Raw genomic sequence first — 19,785 nt, 5'->3', positions numbered from 1 at the left:
TGACAATATCTCCAACCATAACCATGTTTCTACTTTTAGTAACAGTCACCTTGACCCAACTGACCTCAAATGCAATCCCAACCTAGTTCTGAATGTAAATTATATACAAGCAACTTTAGCACACTAACTCTATCGAAACTAAACCTTTTAAATGGAAATTGATTTTCTATTTTAAGAAACAGTGATATTGATTCCTTTTATCCAAAATACAGTTCCAACATCTTCTGCATTAAAGCTACCTACAAACAAAATTACAGAAAAATACCAGCATTTGAACTTAATTTATTGCGCAGAAACTCTTCTTCTATTTTTAGTTTAAGTGACCATGACAACTCAATCGACTTATTTGCTAGAACAGCATGTAAGCTCCCTACACGCAACATTTCAGCACAATATCTCCAACCTAACTGTAGTAACTGAATGCAAACTTTTAATACATTGATAGCATTGGTGACCTTGACCTTGTCCCAAAATGCAACCAACAGGTCTACATGTTAGGTGGAGAATGAAAGCAGAAAAAAAGTACTGGTCGCATGCAAGCTTTAAGGGAATCATAACTTGCACACTAATATAAACCTGACTTTTCAAAGTTTAAAAAAGAAGCTAATCATGCTAAAAGCAGAGTTAGGAGTAGTCACATGCAAACGTAAACCTGAATTATGAAACAACAACAAGAGATGTGTTTGTCAGAAACACAATGCCCCCTAATGTGCCGCTTTGAAGACATATATTTGACCTTTGACCTTGAAGGATGACCTTGACCTTTCACCACTCAAAATGTGCAGCTCCATGAGATACATATGCATGCCAAATATCAAGTTACTATCTTCAATAATGCAAAAGTTATGACCAAGGTTAAAGTTTTGGGACAGAATGACAGACAGACAGGCCATAAACAATATACCCCCGATCATTCGATCCGGGGGCATAAAAAGGTGTAAAATTCTGTTTAATTGCATGTCAGATTTATAGGCCTTAGTCTGTGGCCTTGCATAATGATCCAAAAGTACTTATTGCAATACCTGCAGTAAATATAGACTATGGAGAACGTGAAGGCAAACAATAATTTGAAGTACAAAAAGGGGCAAAATTCTGCTAAATTACCGGTCATAATTTTGGCACTTCACCAGTGACCTCACACAATGACTCAAAATAGATCTGTTCAGTTTCATATAGCTACATGTAAATACCTGTAGTAGAAACAGTGAAATTGAGTTCTTGCAAATTTACCATAAGGTTGAAAGTACAAAAAGGGGGAATATTTCTGCTAAATAATTGCAGGCTGTAATAGCGACCTCATGACTTCAAACACATATGTGAATTTTCAAATAAATAATTTAAGTAAACTGTAGTCAAGTCAGTTATACAGAGATTTTGCACATTTCCTTTTACCAAATGGCACTTTACGGACACAGGTATCAACATTTGGGTGAGTAGTATAGCTAAGAGATAAATAGTCAAGCTAAAAATGTCATGCCTTACATGAATGTTCCATCCCAAATACAAAATTCAAATGGCTATTAGAAATTGCAGCAGGCTGAAAATGCAGTACAGTGGCTGGAGTCAGCAGGCATTTTTTTATGTCAGAATTTGTGTTATTTACTGCTTGTCTAATGTAAATAAAGTTCTGAGTAGTAATTTTTACATGTGCAAGCGGTCAGAAAGTTGTTCCCATTGGAAAATCTACGGTATATTTTTCATGCAAAACATAGAAATGTTATTAAATAAAAAAAAATTCAATATTTAAGCACAAAACAAAGAATTAATAAACCTGTTAATCGGAGGAAATAAATCCCTGTCTAATAACAGGCAACACCTTAACCCAACATGCAAACAACTCTTACGTCCAGACTGGCTAGAACTATTGGATCAAAGTGTCCACTCAGATGCTGTTAATAAAACAAACACAACACAACTGCAGGTTAGTGCACGCAACACCAAAAATATTCTGTGATTAGGATTGATCATTTTACAAGTAAATGTTCTTTTACATTTGTATTTGAAGATTGGATTGATAAAAAATGCTGCTAGACAGTCGTCAAGAACAAAGGATATTTGCATCAGAACATGTTCAAGTATTTTTTTGATCAACTACACAATAGTGCACATGCATTCTGTTGACTATTCTAACAGATAACAGAAATTTTTTAATTAATTTTGAGTAGTACTGTTGCATAATTCACGACTTTAAGAAAATTTTATTTCTGCCTGCTGAATATTTTAATAAATATGTAAATCAACATCAAATTTAGTTTGTGAATGGCTTCTAATAAAAATGTAACAAGTAAACTGTATAGGGATAAAACCTCAGACTCTGCAGCTGAAACACACAGACTGCAATCATATACACAAAGTGTACCAGCAGGAGAGACACTATTATGCTATGAGTTCATTTATTTATGGCAAATTGCCAAAACAAGGCACAAAACAATTTTAGTAGACAAGACTCACACATACAAAATAAACACACAAAATACAACGAAACTAGAGGGCTTGTAGACTCCAGTAAATTCCATTAAACCATGTAGACTCCAGTAAAAATAAAAAAACAACACAAACAACAGTAACAACTTAAAACATTCAGATATCAAATATTTAAATATTTGTTATAATGAATAACAGCAAATATTTAAATCCCACTGATAATCACACTGATTATATCACTTCTTATTATTCTAGTAGGCTCTAGCTTGCCACACAACAACCACACACACACACAATGATCTACAGCAAGCAAAGCTACACTACAAGGCTAGCCACTCTCATACCGTACCTCCAGCACCCCACGTGGGTTGCGTACATCGACCCCAGGTGGGTGACGGTTGCTGTGGGGGCCAGGCTTGTCAACATCGTCCTTCAATGAGTCCAAAACCACCAGGGAACCACAGGTACATGAATCAGAACTCCAGGGGCTGGAAAATATGGTCAACTACTTTTAAATATAGTATTTATGACAAAATAGAGTTAACTGATTTAACATTTAATAAAATTTATAAAAGTGTGATAAATATAGAAATATGCGTTAGAAAAACAGTAAATTGTTTTAAATATAGTTAACTGTGTGAAAGCATATTAAATGGTGTTCAAGTACAGTAAATTGTGTGAAAATATAGAAAATAGTACATTTTGTTTAAACTAGAGCTTTGTCACAAAAGTGACGTATACCCCCACATGCTGCATTGACACAGACTATTATGCATGCTGTCTTCACAAAACAAGAGAAGCTAATTTATGGCGATTTTAAGAATTAATATGCCATTATCATATATGGTCATTTTTGACATTTGAACTCAAAGTGTGACCTTGACCTTGGACATATCGACATAATACTTTCGTGCAACATACCGTCCCATGATGGTGAACAAATGATTTTAAAATCTCACAATGAACAACATAGATATGGCCTGGACAAGCACATTTATGGCCTTTTTTTTACCTTTGAACTCAAAGTGTGACCTTGTAGATATCAACGTAATTCTTTCGCGTGACACACCATCCAATGATGGTGAACAAATGTGCCAAATGATTTCAAAAATCTCACAATGAACGACATAGTTATGGCCCAGACATTAGCTCATTTATGGCCATTTTTGACCTTTGAGCTCAAAGTGTCACCTTGACCTTGGAGATATCGCCCTATTTCTTTGCGCGACACACTGTCCAATGATGGTGAACAAATGTGCCAAATGATTTTAAAATCTCACAATGAATGACATAGTTATTGCCTGGACAAGCTCATGTATGGCCATTTTTGACATTTGAACTCAAAGTGTGACCTTGACCTAGGAGATATAGACGTTATTTGTTTGCGCGACACACCGTCCAATGATGGTGAACAAATCTGCCAAATGATTTTAAAATCTCACAATAAATGACAAAGTTATGGCTCGGACAAGCTCATTTATGGCCATTTTTTACCTTTAAACTCAAAGTGACCTTGACCTTTAAGATATCGACGTCATTCTTTTGCACGACACACCGTCAAATGATGGTGAACAATTGTGCCGAATGATTTTAAAATCTCACAATGAAAAACTTAGTTATGGCCCGGACAAGCTTTCGGGACAGACCGACAGACAGACCGACCGACAAAGTGACTCCTATATAGCCCCCATTACCAATGGTAATGGGGGTATAATAAATTATATAGTTACATAAAAAAATAAGACTTCAGTGTTTGTCGTAGTAGTGAGTAAAGAGGAAACATGCTATGATATATTCACCAAAGAAAACACACTTAAGTTAAAAGAGATCACATTTAAACAATTGAAAACATGAAGTGTAGATAGAAAAGACTTCATACTCCTCAGAGATTGGTTTGTTCTTTTCCTCTGCCTCTGCCAGTGACATGGCTACTCCCATACCATTCTCTCCAAACGTGTAAGAGAACCAGTTCCCTGAAACACACAATATACCAGTAGTTTGCCTTGACCTATATATTAAAAAAAGATCCTAAGGAAAATTTTAAAGAAAAACTCCTTAAAGTCCTGCTCAAGTATCTGAATTTTTTATGATTAGGACTTTTTATGAAAAATATTGAGCATAAATAAATATTCATACAATGGAAAATATAGTTACTGATAAAAAGAAGACACAATTGGAATAAATATTCATACAATGGCAAATATAGTTACTGATAACAAGAAGACAACATGGGAATAAATATTCATACACTGGTACTTATATATCTAATAGCAAGAAGACAACATTTGATTTTAAATATAAAGTTTGATCGGATATCAGATCTGATAGAAGATTAACGAAATTTGTCCCTGTAAAGGAGTTGAATCTTAGCTGCTTTTGTATGTGTTTTTTATTTTAATTTTGCCTAATCAATTATTGACATTTGTGATTGTCAAAAAAATGATGTTATTGTCAATTTCAACAAGGCCCCTCTTAATTTCACAGACAGAATGGCTTAAATGAACCCTTAAAATGTATATGACATGCTCCCCAAAGGGATGGCATACCCTCCTCATCCTGGAACAGGTGGGTGGCCCCCTCTGTTGTGTCCTCGTGGGACTCCGCTATGTGTGAATTGTCACCTAGCAACACAGGGGGAGTAGGGGACTGGCGTCTGGCTGGACGACGCTTCCTGCTAACAAAGGAAACACCATTAACTTAGCATGGAGGATATTGGTGGGGTGTGTGGGGTCATCACCTTTTGTAGGTGTAAAGGAGCTCTTCAGATAAGAAATTTCAGGAAAAAGTTGCTCTACTTTTAAGCATTCATTTATAATACAGAGGAAATTTATTTGCTTTCGGGTAATTTTAGTGCACTAATTCATCTGTTGAACATAGCTGGGATGGTTCACATAAATGTGTACTTTATACCAAATGCCCATTGGCAACGTTTCCAGCAGGTTTTCCATAATGTCATTCATTTTTTATTCATTTAAAAATGACCTCTAAGCGTGAGTTTGGCCTTAGAGCTAGCACCATTGTTTCCCCATTTGGTGAATGCCATTTTTAAATTGGTTGATTGATGATGAAGTTACAGTCCAGACATTCATGTAGACTTCAAGCACAGATGCACATGATGACACATCTAGTTTTAATTGTCTCAAAAAAACGTGCATAGTAAACTATTTAAGAGTATTACCCTTTATTAATTGTAAATCTGAATAATAGATGACTGGCATACAAAATCAGAACAAATATCAAAACATATATCACAGAAATACGTGAGTTGTATCAAAACATATACAAGGAAGCAGTTTGAACCTCTTACCTGACTGGTTTGCGTGCATTCCGTTTCATACGGCGGTGTTCCTGATCATCAGGCAATAGACTGCATATCTCAGTCGGGGTTACTGGTTTGGACTCATTAGACTTAGTGTCAACATCATCTACGCTGAACAGACCAACTCCCAGGTCCTGACCAGACTCACCCACGCTCACACTCTTATCTGAAATGAGTTTTAACAAGACTATTGCCAAGATATAAAAATCCCCTACCTATGCAGGATCCACCATTTTCAGCAATATTTGTAGCTTATTTGTTGCCATAGCAACCAGAATTCTTGACTTAGGAACAAAATGAAATGACATGCATAATCTCCATATTGCCATCTGTCCATGTTTCAAGTTTCATGAAAAAATATGAAGAACTTATAAAGTTATCGCAGGATCCACCATATTCAGCAATATTTCTAGTCTATTTGTTGCTATAGAAACCAGAATTCTTGAGGTAGGAACAAAATGAAATGACGTGCATATTCTCTATATTGCCATCTGTCCATGTTTTAAGTTTCATGAAAAAATATGAAGAACTTTAAAAGTTATTGCAGGATCCAGAAAAGTGTGACAGACTGACTGACAGACACACAGAGCGCAAACCATTAGTCCCTCTCCGGTTTCACTGGTAGGAGACTAATAAAGCGACAATGTGATTTAACCCTCTACCACTTAGATAGTATTTTGACGCAGTTGTAGTCCCTTAGAAACTTAAATGAAATTTTAGACCTTTCTACTAAATTCAAGTTTTAAATGCTTTATTTTCAACCCTTAGATACTGATGAGCAGCAAACAGCATAAAACCTGAACAGACTGCGAGTTACATGCAGGCTGTTCTGATTTATGCTGGTTGCAAAAGCCATTTTCACTTTGCTCCTTATGGGTAAAAGGGTTAATATAGCCAAAATGTGATATAATACTGAATTTCCCCATACATGTATAACAGACAGGTACATTTGTATAGCAGTTTCTTTTCAATAACTGGTATCACAACCTGGTGGAATTAGCTTTACCAATACATCAAATCATGCTAAATACTGTATAAAACACTTATTTAAAATGTTTTTACTTCACTTAATTATTAAATCATATTATATGACCGGACTGTTCCCTAAGCTACTGTGTGATACTTTTACAAAGATTCTGTTTCATATGAAGTGTTTATTTTTTACTGCTCTGATAAAAAAAAAAGTGGCTAAGGGCAACCAGACAAAGTGGTTAATATTTAAGACGTTTAATATTGGCCAGTTGGAGGTGTGTTTTGTAACAACTTTTAACCCTTGACAACTTAGACGCATTTTTAGTCCCATAGAAAGTTTAATATAATTAAAGACCCTTCTTACTGAATTCAATGTTAAATGCTTCATTTCCAACCCTTACATGCTGATGAGCAGCGAACAGCATAAAACCAGAACAGACTGCAAGTTACTCACAGGCTGTTCTGGTTTTATGCTGTTTGTACATAGCCATTATTACTTTGCTTATGATTGGGGGCTGTGTCCACACAGTCATATGGTTATATATATGTCACATACCTTCCTTTCCACCTTGTCTTCCACTCCTTTTATTTTCTGCAAAACATGACAGATATATGTGTGTATATAAAGCAACTGGCTGGATTGGAAACAAACAATACAGTTCAATAAAATATTTTCTATAATTAGATACCTAGATCAGAATTTCTGGAGAAGCAAAACTACAAGTATGTCATTCTCCAGTTTGCCAATTAATGGTGCAATAAGGTAGCCCCACACAAAAAACTTGACATATCATTATAATGACATTTTAAAATTAAAATATAAATCTTTAAGTTATATGACTTCTTAACTATTTTTGACAAAACTACTAATAAAACATTTCAGTAAAATATTCATATAAAATTCTATTTGTCAAATTCATTAAGCATGGGTTAACAAGCTGGTAAAACATTAAAAACAATTTAAACAAGATGTGTTTGTGAAACACTATGTCCCCCCATATATTTGACCTTTGACCTTGAAGGATGACTTCAACCTTGACCTTTCACCACTCAAAATGTGCAGCTCCATGAGATACATATGCATGCCAAATATCAAGTTGCTGTCTTCAATATTGCAAAAGATAATGGCCAATGTTAAAAGTTGACACAAACAAACCAACAAACCAACAGACAGGGCAAAAACAATATGTCTCCCAGTATAGACTGGGGGACATACAAATTACATATGAACAATTTATAATACATTTTATTGCAAAATATGATATGCATGAATCAGCGACATACTTCAAACATTTTACAGTTTTCTATAAGAAGCTTTGTGAATAAGGGCCCTGGCTTTGAAAGTCTACAGAACTGAGGGACCTGATTAGGACTTACTCTTATCAAATGCAGCCATGACCCGTTTGAGCTGCTCCTGGGAGCTCTCAGGCGGCTCATTAAGGATCTCTATCAACTTCCTGTGGAACTCCTCCGGGTCAGAAAGGTCAAATGATGACGGACTAGACGCTTTGGTGTCAGGCACATCTGAAGAACATTTGTTATTTTTATTTCATATATTATAATTTTGAGTAGAACGGTTGCAGATTCGTAATAAAGATGCCCAAATTATGACAACAAGTCCACGAGCAGCAGACAACTGGGCTGAAGCCTTCAAGTGTCCAATATGCATTTACAGTACTAACTCCTGGCATGTATTTCTAATTTGTGGTTGACATGCATTTTTTTTAATTGGATTGGACAAATAGAGCTTTGCAAAATGACAATTTTCAAAAAAAAATCATAGATTTAAGAAAGAATGTGTGCCTCATAATCAGACAAGCAAAATAGCAATGATAATAAGACTTTTAAAAATATATGTTCTTTTATACTAAATCATATATTAAACTTCAGGCCTTTTACGGGCCATTTTGGAAGAAATGAAATTATGACATTGGGATTATCTTCACACGAAGTCAACTGAATTTGGAAATTTAATATAACTTTTTATAATAATTGAAATTAGAAGACCAAAATTATATAAATTATAGTTATATTCTTTGTTAGATGTAATTGCAGGTGCAGTTTTGAATAAAAGAATATTTTTTATATAAGGTCACACCTTGACCTTTGACCTAGTGACCAAAAAATGGGCGTGGTGTGTAGAACTCATCAAGGTGCAGCTACATATGAAGTTTCAAAGTTGTATGTGGAAGCACTTTGATTTTAGAGCCAATGTTAAGGTTTTAGCACGACGTGGACAGCGGACTAGCTTGCTATGAAAATACCTTGAGTTTTCTCCGAAAACAGCGGAGCTAATAAAGTTGTGATATAATAATCATTGGAATCATCTTTCTTAAAAAATAAATTAAAAGGTATTTTGAAATTGGGAAAATGACTTCAAATTTGGAATACAGATTTTGCATTGGGAACACTCTGATTAACAGACCCGTAGATAAACCAGGAAAAGACTTTTAACTATTTGGCTAATTTTGTTTGAAACTGTTTTATACCTGCATTACAAACATAGCATTTAAAATAAGCTTTTGATAGTGTCTTACTAACAACAAGGAAAATCATAGATTTGAACATGTACAGCGCATTTGTTAAGTACAAAATTCTCAATAAATAACTTACAGGGCACACATTTATAATTTTAGAATTACCCCCGGTACATGTAGCAGTATGTTCATTAACAAAGCTGAAACTGTCATTTATGAAGAAATATTACAATATTGATAAACAAGAGCTGTCAGAGGACAGCACGCTCGACTTTTCGAGTGCTTGACATTATAACGTAAGCCATCATAAGGAAATTGTTCATATTCAATAATTTATTAGACGATCTTTAAAAAATAAAAAAAGGAAAAAAACATTTTTTTTTGTCAGGGGAGGGGGGGAGGGGGGTGAGAGGGGGGGTTATAATGTGGGGTGTGGTTATTTAGAAGTTGATGTTTAAAAAAAATGGGGGGGGTATGGGGGGGGTATGGGGGTGGTAGGGGGAGTGGGGGGTGAGAGGTGGGTATAATGTGGGGTGGGGTAATTTATTAGATGATGTTTAAACAAAATGGGGGGGGGGTAGGGGGTGGTAGGGGGGGTGGGATGAGAGGGGGGTTTAATGTGGGGTGGGGTAATTTATAAGATGATGTTTAAAAAATATATATATAAAATAATGGGGGGGGAGGTTGGGGGGGGGGGGGAAAGGATTCTGGGTAGGGGTGTGGGGTATTGTTTGGGTGGAATCCATTGTGGTATTCAGGTAAGTGTTGTTTTGTCAAAGTAATAATAAAATGTGATCATAAATAAAGAAGTTATGGCAATTTAAGCAAAATGTTCAATTATCTAAGTGTAAAAGGGGCCATAATTATGTAAAAATGCTTGATACAGTGGTATGCTCTTGTTTATAGGTTGGGGTCATGTTGGTAAACAAGTATGCAAAATATAAAAGCAATATGTCAAAGAATATAGGAAATATTTGGGGTAGTAAGAAAACTTTAACATAGATTTATCAATAATATGCATATTCTAAGTATAAAAGGGGCAATAATTATGACAAAATGCTTGATAGAGTTGTCTGCTCTTGTTTATAAGTTGGGGTAATGTTGGTAAACAAGTATGCAAAACATGAAAGCAATATGTCAAGGGACAAAGAAAATAGTTGGGGTAGTACGCAAACTTTAACATTTGCTGCATATTCTAAGTGGAAAAGGGGCCATAATTATGACAAAATGCTTGATAGAGTTGTCTGCTCTTGTTTATAGGTTGGGGTCATGTTGGTAAACAAGTGTGCAACATATAAAAGCAATATGTCAAGGGACAATGAAAATAAATGGGGTAGTACGAAAACTTTAACATTTGCTGCATATTCTAAGTGGAAAATGGGCCATAATTATGACAAAATGCTTGATAGAGTTGTCTGCTCTTGTTTATAGGTTGGGGTCATGTTGGTAAACAAGTATGCAAAATATGAAAGCAATATGTCAAGGGACAATGAAAATAAATGGGGAAGTACGAAAACTTTAACATTTGCTGCATATTCTAAAAGGAAAAGGGACCATAATTATGACAAAATGCTTGATAGAGTAGGCTGCTCTTGTTTATAGGTTGGGGTCATGTTGGTAAACAAGTATGCAAAATATGAAAGCAATATGTCAAGGGACAAAGAAAATATTTGGGGTAGTACGAAAACTTTAATATTTGCACGCTAACGCTAACGCAGACGCCGGGGTGAGTGGAATAGCTCCACTATATATATTTCATATATAATAGTCGAGCTAAAATCAAAAGAAGCAGGGTGTGGCATCCACGCTATTTCGCTCCCAAGCTATCCAGAGCTCGAGCATTACTTCATATATGATGAAAGCTTAAACAAATCATTTTTACCTTCTGTGCTTGTTTTTGGTTCAGGCAATGCTGGTACAGGCTTGTTGAAGTGTTTTGGAATTGCCCCTTGCTTTCTCATCGCCTCTAACTGAGTGTCCACCGAGGGAACTTCAGCCTGCTCAGTTGCAATGTCATCCACTTTGATTTCAGTAACTTCTGTATCAGCCATTGCTTCATCAGTGCCATGCACTTCGATGGTCTGTTTATCACTTGGTGCAGACATAACTTCATAGTCATCTGCATTGCTTAGATTTGCCTTGTTTTGTGATCCAATTTTCTTAGGTGCAAATTCATAACACAAAATGGTCAAAGGGTCAATCTCCCCATCAGAGAGTTGCTCCCCCTTGTTACTTTGAGGGTCAAGGTCAGTGCTGTCAGGGGAGGTCACTGTGTCGGTGTCATGGCTGGCAGCAAATCCCTGCCTGGCTTGGTTGTCATAGAAACTGTCGTCAAGGGAATTGGACGTGGAGGTCACACTGTCGTAATCTTGGTCATGATGTGTCCTGGTATCTGGAAACAATTTATTCCAACCAGTTTAATAATTGTTAACAATTTTTATTTTTTCAATTATAAGCACATAAAAAGCTTCTTTAAATGTTTTGTAAGGTCTTTTTAAAGATGCACTTCAATAAATGCTTTGGAATTTAGAATAAACCAGATAAAGAGGAGAAATCATAACTGATACAACTTAAGTTTTGTCATAAACATTACTATTACACCAGTGGCTGTGCCAGTTATGTTCAAGGGCTAATAAAGCTCAAATGTATAGATATTCGGGGATTCAAAAACTATTGCACACATGGTGATGATCACATGTAAAGTTTCAATTAACATCCTTGAGAATGTAAAAGGAATAAGCTCACCAAACTAAAAATGTTTAATGCTAACTGGTTGACCGGCAAACAGACAAACCAAGAAACAGTCAAAGACGGGTGATGCTCCCCAAAGGTTTTTTTGTCACAATATTGCACTATATATTCAGATAAAAGGAAACGTCTTGAGGGCTCAGTAGTTGGGGGGACAAGAATTTTTTTATAGAAAATTTCAAAGGGCCATAACTCTGTGAAAAATCATCTGACCAGAACCGGCTGATCATATGCACATCTCCTCTTGGTAGTGAAGCTTCCCATAAAGTTTCATTGAATTCCGGTCATTAGTTGCTGAGAAATAGCCCGGACATGAATTGCACTATATGAACAGTAAATGGAAAATTTCAAAGGGCTATAACTCTGTGAAAAAAATCATCCGACCAGAATCCGCTGATAATATGCACATCTCTTGGTAGTGAAGCTTCCCATAAAGTTTCTTTGAACTCCGGTCATTAGTTGCTGAGAAATAGCCCGAACAAAAATTGCACTATATGTACAGTTAATGGAAAATTTCAAAGGGCCATAACTCTGTGAAAAATCATCCGACCAGAACCCACTGATAATATGCACATCTCCTTTTGGTAGTGAAGCTTCCCATAAAGTTTCATTGAATTCCAGTCATTAATTGCTGAGAAATAGCCCGGACAAAAATTGTGCATGGACGGACCTACGGAAACACAGACACACGTACGGACAGACGAAGCGGCGACAATATGCTCCCCCCAAATTTTTTTGGGGGAGCATAATAACTGACAGAGTCAGTGACTGCAATTACCCCCCTCTCTAACTTTGTTTGCCTGGGTACAAACATGTTCAGACATTTTAAAACTCTGAACAGAAGTTGTTGACCAAATCATATTAGGAATAATCAAGTTAAGTTCTTTAAACTCTAAGCAATCAATAACGTTTTAAGTACCATTAACAGTGCCAAGCACAGCCAATATTCATTTTTTTATAATTTACAATAAATTACTCACACATGATAAATGGCAATTTTAAACTTTTATAAATGCGTATCAGTGTGAGGAAATTACCAAAGGTTTATAAAAATATCCATCTGACAGGTTTTGTTTCCTTCTTTGTGACCTGCCGAAAAACAGCCCTTTCCCCCCGTTTTTTTTTCCCCTCAGCTGGTAAATTTTCCCCTAGATTTTATCCCCCCCCCCCAAAAAAAATTTTTTTTTTTAACCTTTTAATATGTAAGTTAACCAGATCCAGTGTAGAAAATAGAAAAATATAGCATAATTTAATTATCTGTTACCTTGAATTTGTTTTAAAAACAGTAAAATATGCTAAATTGATTATTTAAGACTTTCCTTATTTCCCCCAAAATCCAGAGTTTCGTGCTTTTTTTTCCCAAAATCCGGAGTTTCGTGCGATTTTTTTCCCCCTAAAAAAAGGCCGGGCCCTTTCCCCAAATTCAGATTAAAACCCTGTCATCATTAACATCTTTTTACAAAAGACAGCTTCACCCTCACTTCCTCATTATAAAACTCACCAGAAGAATCGCTGTCAGTACCATCGAAGAGCCAGTCGATGCCTATAATGCTGCTCTGTTGTGACGTGGAAGGATGGCCACCGACAGACGCGGGCGAGTCAGCACGTGTCACTTCATTCGCTGCTCGTGCCAGCATCTTGCTGACTCTTGCAAAGCCAACGTCTTTTGACTTTCCATTGTTGGCCTGCGATGTACTTGTATTCAGAGTAGGACTGGAATGAATTTTCATCTTGGTCTTTCCTGAATTGCTTTTGGTACCATTAAATGAATTTGATTTCACAAATTCAGCACTTATTGGCCTGGCTAAGATCTTTCCATTTTTGTGCTTTGGGCTCTTTTTTGCTTTAAGGTCTTTATGACTACTAGTATCACAGACTGACGCATTTCTATCTGCCACGTAGACCTCACCAAGACTAAGATCAGATTCAGAGTCACTGCTACTAGAAGCAATTTTTGTCCGTGTCAATTTCATTGATGGATGACTGTATGTTTTTAAATGGGGTTTACTGCTTTTGGCAACAGTGCGTTCTTCACTTATGGCATTTCTCTTAAAAGCATGACTATGGGTTTCTTTGCCTTTGATAGTTTCTTCACAGTCAGAAACAAAACCTGATTCTTGAGCTTTTGTACAATCATCAGCATAATCTACAGTATTTGAGACAGATTCCTGTGGCAGATTTGGCGTAATTACATGTACTTTATCACTACAAGGAGGTACATTCTGGTCAGATTTATTGTCACTATGCTCCGCTTTCTTAGCTGCAAATCCGGAAACATATTTAGGATTCATAGTACAAACACTAGTCTTCTTCATTGTGGTTTCTTCATCATTATCATGGAAACTATTATTGTCATCCTGCTCGACCACTGGCTTCTTGTTTCTAGTCTCATACTCCATAGATATATTTTTCATTACCTCAAAATCAATCACGGTTATCTCATCACTTGCAAGCATCTGTTTCGTTCTAGATATTGTCTGGTCACTCCATGGCCTAACAATACTCACCCCAGTGTCCTTGTTAATCACAGAGTCCAACTTTTGTCGAGCTGGTTTTGGAGGGAGAGAAGGTCTTGGAGGAAGAGAAGGTCTAGGCTGAAGGGACTTTCTGTAGAAATCTCTAGAGGCAGGACCAGCTGATTCCAGGGCACTACTTCTAGCCCTGTGAGCTTTACGCTTGGGTTTTTTCACTTTCTCTGGCCTATGTTTGGGCGAGGTGTCGCTAAGATCCGCATCCCAGGAATGTTTTGACTCGCTAGGGGACTTGGCTGCTACAGAGACAGTGCTGTTATCAGGAAAACTAAGCTGGAACTCGGAAGGCTCAGCCTCTACATCCGCTTTTGTTGTTATAGTGTTCGGAATGCTAGCTTCGTCTTCACCATCTGTTGGTGTATCTTCTGGAAAAAATCATAAGGCTGTTAGTAATAAAATAATGTATCAGTCGTTATTTGAATCAAGGTATATAGAAGATTTTTTGTTGTCATTGTTTCTTGCATTGCTTTTTTCAAATTGAAATTGTTCGAATATTCATTTTTTATAGCAAACTTAAAAAATATGTAAGTACAGTCACATTTTTTGTTTAGTGCTGATGACTTTCCTGTAACAGTAATTGTTAAGATAACAGCTGCCATTAATGAATGAGATGATAATTTGCACACTGGTGGGAATATACAGAGGGGTAGTGTCGTTATTGGTTTTATCTTAGAGTTTACAAATTGTTAATACACTGTGTTTTATCTATTGACTATCTTAGATAGTTGACAAGTCATTCACAGTTCAGCGTCTCGCAATAAAGACAACAGAGGCAACCCAATTTGAGTAAACTTTAAATGACCAATCATTTTAACCGGGCCTTCCCACGTTTTGATACTTGACAAAAAAATTAAATAATGTTTCAGATTCACAAATGTTGGTTGTAGTAATGATATGTATGAAGAAACAGTTATACTGAACATTAACCATGCTCTAAAATATCCATTAAATGCATCTTTTGATGATTTAAAAACCAGAAAATTATAAAGTGTTGCAATGCAAAACGATTGAATAATTTGGAGAGTTTTGTTGTTGTAGGTATATTTTGTGATACTTCGAGGATTCCTTATATAAAGTATAAAATACGCCAAACATTGTGCGAGGACGGATGGCGGAGTGGTCTAAGCGATAGACTTTTACTCCATTTACTCCAGTGGTTTGAGCCCAGTTGCATTCATGTTTTTTACTGGAGCTGTTAAGATCCAATTTTTACATTTATCAATATAATGCATTTAGTAACGAACTTCAAAACATGCAAAATCTGTGAAAAGGCCCCTTTACTCAAATATCAATATACATCTACAATTTTTAGTTGAAGCAAGTTAAATCCATTCACAATGCTACTCTCTGGTGTTCGATATTATTTTACAAACTCAAGTGATACGACCAAATACATGAAAATCATGGTTATACATGTATATATACCAGAAATATCTTATATCTTTTGAAATTTTTTAGAATTAAGTGAAAATGAACAACAATTAATCATTTTCAAAAAGAATAACTCTATCCCCTTTATAAAAGCTGCATTAAAGTTAGTAGAATTTGTGCCAAATAGGAACAGTACTTTACTTTGGACGTTTGTAAATTTGGACAATCTTAAGTTCAAAAATAAATTATATTAGAATATATTCAAATAATGAAGAAAAAATATGCAAATATCATTTTTAGTATTCATTTTCATCCCTTATTTAAACCTAATACATAATAAACACCAGTGCATAGTAATGAGTAATAGTATTCCGATTCAGGAATCAATGCATGAATTACCCATACAAATATTTTTTTAGGCAGCTTTACTTTGTACCTATATTTCCAAACATAAAAAGTATAGTAGATGTTAGCCTTAATCCCACATTTTTAGGCTAGGTAGACTGGATATATTGTGGTGTTATGACGTGCAATAATATTAGCCCAAACAAAATCTGATTGTTTGACAACTTAAGTACAGACTTTCAGTAAACTATGTATTTTGCAATAAAAGCTATTGTAAGAGTACGAAAATCATGCACTCTAAAATGAAAGTCTTAAAACTGCTAATACCATCTATATTCAATATTTCAAATGCAAGACTGTTATTACCGTCAGAATGTTCTCCCAACAGTGAAAGTACATCCTTGGAAGTACCAACTGCCTGCTTTTCAATTTCATCTCTGTCCATTACAGCTAATGGTGCTTTATTCTCGGCCCGAATAGATATACAACATCTACCATCTTTAGTTAGTTTACCTGAAAATGTATCATAAAAAGCTTGCAATGATCTATTTATTACTAAAGGCAAAAATACATTACTGCACCTTTTAAATGGGTGACTCTTTTAATCATGTTTACAAAACCTTGTCTGCTCTGAACATTATTAAGGGGAACTGTTTTAATGGTGCTCAAAAACTGTGTTGCTCAAACAGGAATGCCCTAATCAGTAACATGTACATTGATATTTGAAACTAATGTGAGACATTTTATGAAAAATACCGGTAATTAGCATAATAATAAAAGTAAACTTTTTGATGATAAAATATTTGAAATCAATTTAAAGTATTACAAGACAGAAAATAATGATATTAAAAAAATTAACACACAAAGTTGCTTACTCTCAAATTTATCTCTAAGAGGATTTGGTGATATATTTAGTTTGCTTTCTGCCAGTGTGTCTGATTTATCATCACTTTGCTCAGGTCTAGTGCTGCCCATTTCAGTCATTTTAACACCCTCGCTGGAGTTATCCACTGCTGTCTCATCTTTGTTGCTTTTCTCATTCACTTCTTCAATCACTTCACTAGTGTCGAACATGTGGTGTAGTTGATAGTTGAAGAACTTCAATAAGGCAAACACCACCCCTATGACTGCACAGTAGATTGCCCATACCAGAAATGTAGGGGACAGCGTCTGAAAGAGTTTCATAATTACTAATATATTAGATGGTTAATAATAGTGCCATAAATTGTACATCCAAGGTTATTACAAGATAAAACTGCCTTAGTTCACACTTAACAATAGCAATCAACTGATCTTTACAAAGAATTGCTCTAGCAAAAAATTTAAGCATTGAGATTCTTTAGAAAATACTAGCGAACTTAATTTTTTATGGTAGGAAAAATGAAAAATTATTAAAGACGTCAGATTTTGGTAAGTGTAAATATAAAATTTTGGCAATATTTGGAATAAGATATTACAAAGATACAATATATGCATTATAAAGAATAAAGAAATACCAGCATAATTATTTCACATAGTTTGTTGTCATTTGTTACGATACTTATTCTTGAACCTCAAACATTTTTTCTTGTGCTATTTTACTTAATTAACTTAAGTGCATATGATGTCACCATCTTACATATGTCCAAAGATAAATCATTTGTTGCACTTGCAACCAAAACTAAAAACATTTTTCAAAAACACCATTTTTATATCTTATTTTGTATTACCATGTAATTTTAAAATCTGACTAAAGCCAATAAATGAATTGCAAGAGAAAATCATCTGTCAAGTTTTCTATCTCCATTTTGGGCATAGGGCTGAGAACTTTTAGATTAGTAAAAAGTCATGTAGTTTTGACTAAATTGCAATACTATACGTGTAAAATTAAGAATAAACAACTGCACACTATTGTGTTAACTCGTAGATGTGACCCAGTGGATAGGGAGTCCCAGATGAACTGAATTAAGCAATATTTGTGAAAATAAAAAAATGTTGAAACCATTTATTGGGAATGAAAGGCAGTTACATGTATTTGAGGAGGAAATTTTTCTTGAGATTAATGGAAATGGAACCAAATTTCAGCGCAAAATATGGCCAAAACAAGACACTGACCACGCACTTCTATTTGAATGCACAGAGAAAACATGTCATTGTGGCACACTGTGACTTTATAGTGTTATTCATATTTGTCCGGATGAGATTAGGTGACAGGTCATTTATTTTAAGACCGCAAGGAAAGCTGATCAAATATATCTTTATGTATGAAGTAGATTTTTATAGTAAATATGATCTGTGTTGGTCATTTCGGTACTATTTTTTCAAGTATAGCAAATGGTTATTTTATGTTACGTCATATACGTTTGTTTTGTTGTTGGCAATAATTTAGGTCGTATTTTAATTTTAACCAGTTAACATATGGAAATTGCTCAAATTCAGAATGGTCATGATCGAATCAAGTATGTACCCCAAGAAACAACAAGAACTCTTGTGGAACAAAATTAACAGTGAAGTCAACATATAATTCAAACTAACCCATCTGGTCAAGAGGAAAAAAACGTTGCATAGACTTGTTTGAATAGTTAAGCATTAAAATCTACAAATGATAAATATTAGCTAATCGAATTTCAGCTAACATGTCTTATAGTACTGACTAGACCTGTTTGCAGAAGGTAAGCCTATATAGAAAGTCTACCAGAGTTATAATTTATTTATGTCTCCTTATAAAACAATAATTTTGAACTTTAATAAAGAAATCAATGTACATGTTTATACACCATTTTGGGAATGGTGCTGGGTCCCTAGGGAAAGAGAAATATCACATTCTTTTTACCTAACATGGGCAATCAATATTGTTGTTTTGCTTATTAATCTTCAAAATTGAGAATAAAGTGTTTTCAAGATTATATTTACTAAGATTGAACTTAAAGAGCGGGAAGGGAGATCAGATAAACTCAATGTTAAAATCTTAACAAAAAAATGAAAATCTTCAATTTGGAATTTTTAAGTCCCATTTGGGAAAAATATATACTTTTTTTCTATTGGGAATTTGAATGACACTGAGGTACATCAGCATAAATTCTTGATAAGTGGCCTGTTTGGGGAATTCAAACCCCAATACATCAAATACTATATATACCGCATTAATCTATTGTGGGCATACTATGTGCAAGTGGTTTGAGATGTTGTTATATCATGCCATCAACAAAATACTCTTCTTGCATTGGCTGTTTGACGTCACATGCTGACCCCATATATTCTATATGGTGTCAGTAGACTATATCGGGCAGTAGAAACATTTAAAATGGCCACCCGGAATCGTCGATTCAACAGAGATTATTCATTAATCTTGTTAATTTGATGAGATGGAAAGTAGTTGGAGTGATATAATCGTTACAGGATTAGTTACTGACCTTCGGTCTCACTCTGGTTTTCAGATAGTTAGTTTGGATAACACTGTTCGAAATTTCAAAATGAAAATGACAGCAAGAATAGTGTGTTGAAATATCGTCCTGTTTTTTAGGTTGCATGCAAAAGATAACGTCAGTAGGCTGCCGTTCAAATAAACTTAATGTGTTCATGAAGTTTATTCAGGGCTTTCCTTAATTGGTAACGAACG

At 35.1% G+C, this 19,785-nt stretch overlaps 1 protein-coding gene across 3 annotated transcripts in view; it reads right to left on the bottom strand.

Moving 5' to 3' along the window:
• LOC127871664 (pecanex-like protein 1) overlaps positions 1-19,785 on the bottom strand; it is a 69,892-nt gene that overhangs the window by 49,523 nt on the left and 584 nt on the right. The window contains exons 2-12 of one of the 3 annotated variants that reach the window (XM_052414787.1): positions 17,063-17,357; positions 16,554-16,700; positions 13,442-14,836; positions 11,075-11,584; positions 8,093-8,239; positions 7,272-7,307; positions 5,732-5,909; positions 4,971-5,098; positions 4,304-4,397; positions 2,774-2,912; positions 1,845-1,889 (exon numbers count right to left, since the gene is read on the bottom strand). In XM_052414787.1, the coding sequence (XP_052270747.1) occupies positions 1,845-1,889; positions 2,774-2,912; positions 4,304-4,397; positions 4,971-5,098; positions 5,732-5,909; positions 7,272-7,307; positions 8,093-8,239; positions 11,075-11,584; positions 13,442-14,836; positions 16,554-16,700; positions 17,063-17,357 (3,114 nt within the window). The remainder of the gene's footprint in view (positions 1-1,844; positions 1,890-2,773; positions 2,913-4,303; positions 4,398-4,970; positions 5,099-5,731; positions 5,910-7,271; positions 7,308-8,092; positions 8,240-11,074; positions 11,585-13,441; positions 14,837-16,553; positions 16,701-17,062; positions 17,358-19,785) is intronic. The other 2 variants (XM_052414788.1, XM_052414789.1) reach the window with 2 other exon arrangements.

This window comes from Dreissena polymorpha, chromosome 3 (genome assembly GCF_020536995.1).
Source record: "Dreissena polymorpha isolate Duluth1 chromosome 3, UMN_Dpol_1.0, whole genome shotgun sequence".
In the NCBI taxonomy this organism is placed as follows: Eukaryota; Metazoa; Mollusca; class Bivalvia; order Myida; family Dreissenidae; genus Dreissena; species Dreissena polymorpha.
Note: the sequence above shows the minus strand (reverse complement) of the source record. Positions and strands in the feature narration are given on the sequence as shown.